General features: G+C 49.8%; 1 protein-coding gene across 1 annotated transcript; it reads left to right on the top strand.

The window, feature by feature from the left end:
* Positions 1-494: 494 nt before the first annotated feature.
* Positions 495-4,875, top strand: LOC34624234 (the record flags this gene model as incomplete). The annotated part of the gene is made up of 3 exons (XM_026334161.1): positions 495-4,075; positions 4,238-4,269; positions 4,714-4,875. Coding segments are annotated over exons 1-3 (3,775 nt in total), but the record flags the coding sequence as incomplete, so codon positions are not given.
* Between the last annotated feature and the right edge of the window lie 317 nt (positions 4,876-5,192).

Raw genomic sequence — 5,192 nt, 5'->3', positions numbered from 1 at the left:
ACTTCCTCATGTCATGCCTTCCGGAACCGTTGCAATTACCATTACTAGGGTCATATGAGCTTCGTATCTTGCTCGCAATTTCAATTTAATTTCATGGAGTGACCAAGAGTGCAAGCCGTATCTTCATCTAGCATACGAATTCTCCAAAATTCTCTAGATATAGAAAAGCCTTACAACTATCTGCGTGATTTTAAGGGGAGCACGGCTGCTTTAGTCTGCGCGCTGCCAATTGGTCAATTTTCAAAACCTCGGGATCCACAAGCCAGGACAAATGGAATTCCAGGAACAAGCCATATTAAGAGCTCTATTTTAACGGTGTCACTAAAGCTGGAAGTGGCGCCAAAGGTTAATGCAGCGCTTTTGCGGACTGTATCCATTTAGCTGGAAGCTTCGCCAGCATGAACAAACTGGAGCATGTTTGCACAAAGTAAGGGTCTAGACTACTGTGTACGGTTACCATCACCTTCTGATTTTGCTTTTGCATACGGTTTTAAATGGATCATTCCACTAGAAAGGACGCACTGCTGGGGACAAGCGAAAACACCCCTTCGCTTGCGGGTCCACTGGCAGAGGCCACCAGTCGAATACTTTCGTTTTTGTCACACTCACAATTAAGGCAGCAGCTGGAGTGCCAAGTACGCTACTTCCTTGCAGGAAAGCTGCTGAATTTTACGGGCTATGGGGAGCTTTCAGGTGAATATGAGGTCGCACCACAAACATCACCGTCCAAGATTCTTGTGGGCAACTTTTCACTGCGGCCTTTTGGCACTGTCTCAATGACCTTAGAGGGGCAACCACGGCTGAAAAATAGCCTCGCATTCAAGGCAACGGTGTCCATCGTTCTCGCGTGGCTGAACACTCACGGGCTTGTTCACACAGCTGGTGTACTGTGTCCAGAGGCGGCAATGCGCGACACTGACGTGCTGTCAGAGGACGAATGTGTAACCGTTCTACACCTACCAGAAGCGCTCCTTACATCTTTGCAAGCTTCTACCGCATCTGAAACTCATTGGTCTTTGCTTGATCATTTGGTGGCTGCTGCTGCCCAAAACAATACTCATATTAAAGCCCCCAGGGCATCGCGGTCACCAAGAAGCTGCAACAGTGCAGCAGATGCAGGTGAACTTCGAAAAGCAAGTGTTGGAGCAGAAGTCAGCAGATCGCAAAGGATTCCTCGTAACTTCTGCGAAGTGGGCAGTGCACAAGGCACCTGCTTCAGATACGCGCCAGTAGCCCGAGCTCTCACAGGGGGAGCTTTCAAGAGGGCCTCTTCCCGCAAACTTTTTCATGAGCCAAGATGTACCTCCATCCGTCCATCCCGTCCCAACCTTGTTGCTTGCGTAGGCAAGCCAAACTGTAGTAACACAATCCAGTTGTGGCAAGAAGAAGCAAGGACTCACTTTCATCTTCTAGAGGCACATTTAAGAGGCATCGAGCTACGGGCTTCCTCTGAGAAGCTTTTGGTGGCCAACTTAGAAACCCGTCAAGCGATTGGCCAGCGCCTTGCCTCTTTTGAGTATGAGCATAGACAGCGCATACGGCGGTTACAAAAGTCACTGGATCAAGCAACAGAAATTCGGAAAGGTGTGATAGGAGAGTCTATGCGCCAAGCTCAGCTCGTGATTCGTGAGGCTCGGCGGAGACTACGGCTCCTGATTCGCCGGCAGAAGAGGGCTGAGGAGGGTCTTGCTTCTCGCGCGAGAGACGTTACCGAGAGGGAGCAGCGTGTTTTTGAAAAGGAGGCGCGCTTATTGAGATACGGGCTCCCGAAAATGGTATGGGAGAATGCAGTAGGGCAATGCGAAGAGCATAATGAGCTGCCCCAGAGTAGCGGTAGTCCTCCATTGCAGCTCTTGAGAGCAAACCAACAGACAGATATGCTGGATGGTCAGCTGCATGGTTGCAGCGTTTCTTATGGAAAGTACTCTGAATCTCAGCTCAATGGCGAGCATGGAGCAGGTAAAGAGCCATTTGCCTTAGTGCACCAAAGCCCTAGTCACACGCACTCGCCTGAAAAAAGTAGTATCGAGCAACCTGCGGCAAGGATACTTAAGGAATACGAGTGCCGTGTGATGCGGCTCACAGAAAAGCTGCAGCGGAGCTCTGACCAAATAAGGAACAAGGAAGCGGAGTTTACGCTTTTAGTCGCAGAGCTTGAATCAGCCAGACAAAAAAACGCCGAGGCACAAAAACGGATAAAACGAATGCAAAGGCGCTATGAAGCAGCACGCTCTCTCTGTGCACAGCAAAAGTACTTGGCAACTTCGTTGCTGATCCCCCGGAATTCCGAGGGCCTTGATGTAGAGCCTACACTCGACGCATCACCACAAAATCTCACTGATGCATCCGAAGAACGGGATGGTCTGTTGAAAATCAAGGCAATGCATTCGGATGTAACGTGGAACGGCAAAACTGGGACAGATGCGTGCCTGGTGCTTCAGAACAGCGGCCTCGACGCTGCAGAAGAAACTCTACAGTACAAAGCCATTCGCCCATGCGGGGATTCTGATGCTGTAGAAATCTTTATGGACTTTCATGGGTGCCCATGCAATGCAGCATCGCAAAGCCTGGAAGTGACAAAATCCCAGCCAGACCGCGCCACAGCAAAGGCAGACCTAGCCGAATGTATGCCCCAGGGACTGTTCCACAGCTGCCGCTGCCATGCCTCTGTGAAGCAAGCACTTGGGTATCCTTGTCGTAAACAGTGTTGTTGTTCGAGTAGGCTTCATGACGGGGTCATCAAGACGGCTGACACCACACAGGGAATAATATCATCCCCATTGTCCCTGAACAAGTATGAGATAGCAAGTCAGATGCCTACAAAGGCCGTGCATTCTTGCTGCAGTTCATTGAAAGGATGCCCACCAACATTGGATCCCTCCCACATCAAGGTGCAGTCAGCTACGCCAGCCGATGGCGTGGGGGGAGGAATGCATTCATGCGATGATACCCATCACTGCCGCGCACCTGCATCGGCTTCCTGCACTGTAAGTCCCTCTAAATCACCAATGCGATCTCAGGAGAGCCTTTGTAAGTCAACGTCACTGTTGAGCCACACGGGTTCAGCTTCTGAAGAGACCCCACAAATTGCAGGTCAATGTCAGATGACTAAGGGTAGTTGTAGTATGGAAGACGGTGACCGGGCCAGCCTGTCTCCCAGCTCGGTTTCCGGCGAGGACAACCGTGGCACTTCTCAATCTCGGGTAACTAAAGAGAATGTACCCAGCACTCGAGCAGTATCCCCCAGGTTCTTTGACCGTTCCACAGCTTGCAGAGTGACTGGCTCTGGGGGACGAAAGCCTTGCAGCATAGGGTGTGGAAAGGTCCTTTCTCCTGTCGGTGACGTTTTACGAAGCCAAGACGCAACAGCCTCAAGTAATTCTCAGAGGTGTGTTACAATCAGAACAGCCCAAAGAGTCTCTCCCGAAAGCAAAATAATATCAGTGATCCCTGTTGAGGAGAACAGCATGTATCCTGCGAACAAAACGAACTCAATGCACGTGACGCAAGACACGATGAGCACGAAATACACCTCCGCGACTCCTGTGATTGCGAGTGGTACCACACAACATAGCGCAGTCAAGACCCCTACTCCCCCAATAGAAAGCCCTTTGCGTGTTGGGCTAAATTCGTGTGTAGGCCGTACAACGAAGGCCTGTGTGCCGTCAGGCAGTTCGCCCGTGGCTGCCTCTGTGCAGAGTATTTCTTGTGCACCAGTTGGGATTGACAGCCAAACTTCAGTTCAGCACTCCCAGTTAGCGTTAAGTGAACGGGAGGAGCAAGTTCCCCTTTCCCCTGAACAAAGCCCTTGGGGTGAAGCATCTATTGCGTCTTCCCTTCCCGGGTCCCCTGAAGTCCTTTCAAACTACCCTTCTTTCGCCTGTCCTGTAGCTGCCACCCCCGAGGGAGCTGTTGCACTGAATAGCTCTGACATGTGCCCCGGCGGATGTCCCACCGTGCTGGGAAGGCAGGCTGCCTTGGACGACAGTGCAAATTCCTTTTCCCCTTCCGAGCACGACTGGTTAGCTTGTGACACTACGCCACTACCTCACTCCGCTATGCACTCACCCAAAGGGTGAGAGCTAACCTGGATTTTAAAAATTTCTTGGAGAAACGCATAGGAAGCGCTCATTATGACAGCCCCATGGGATTCCTGTCCTTGTTGTGAACAAAATACCTGCAGTCCAGTCCTAACCACACTTGAACTATTTTTGTGGTGGTCTCACCGTGGATTTAGCAAAGTAGAATTATGTGTCAGTACTAAAAGCAGCAAATTGCCGCTGAACTGTGACATTTTACATCCATGCATATGGAAGGGAAAAGTGAAGCAGCATTACAGGCGTGGCGTGGGGTCCCATAATAGTGGCACATACAGCTGCACCATGCAATCACTTTTTCTCACGCAATCTTGCAATTGGCATGCCTCCAGCAACATGATAGGCACGCGAAAGCTCTACTACTTATGTACTAGCGTCTAAACGTCACATTATTTGTGTGTAGCTGCATCTTTTAAAGGCTTGGCATAGCCACAAAACAAACGGACATGTTTCGTGAACAGTCACCTGCCTACTAAAAGATCAATTCTAGGGAGAAAGCTGCCTGTGAAAGATGTATGAGGCTCGTAATTCCATACGCTTCGATGCTTTGATCCCGACTGTACAACTTATGTTAAAGGCTAATCCCTGAGACAGGCACATTAAGGAAACATAACAGCCTTCAAGAGACCACCAGGGAGTGCTGGAGCATTCTGCTGCATTCAGTCCGGCGAGCGTGCCTTATTGGCAGCTTGGAGACGAGACATGGCAGATGGAGGAGTAAGCATCTGTGGAAAGTTGAAAAGGCTTATACAGAGAGATTTTGCAGCAGAGAATCAACGTACAGCAAAAATGAATCGACGGAGAAGACTGCTCCAGCTGGTTATTCCGATCGTTGTCTACAGGGGATCATATATCACAAAAGAGGCAGAATCTGAAGGATTTCACGCATATAATTGACAACTCAAAAAATTTCAATGACGCTTCATTGGGAAACCAGAAGGCAGAAGACCTACTTAAAAGGTGCAGTTTGATCCTCATCTCCCAGGGCATGGCGGGCTGAGCTAGATTTAACCAGTTTCTACTACACCAGTCTATTAAGCAAAAATTAGCAAACGATTGACTATTGGCTTGCGGGTACTACGAGCTGAGAAAAGA

This window comes from Cyclospora cayetanensis, unplaced genomic scaffold (genome assembly GCF_002999335.1).
Source record: "Cyclospora cayetanensis isolate NF1_C8 unplaced genomic scaffold, CcayRef3 CcayRef3_contig_371, whole genome shotgun sequence".
NCBI lineage: Eukaryota > Apicomplexa > Conoidasida > Eucoccidiorida > Eimeriidae > Cyclospora > Cyclospora cayetanensis.
This window is presented reverse-complemented; position numbering and strand designations above follow the sequence as displayed.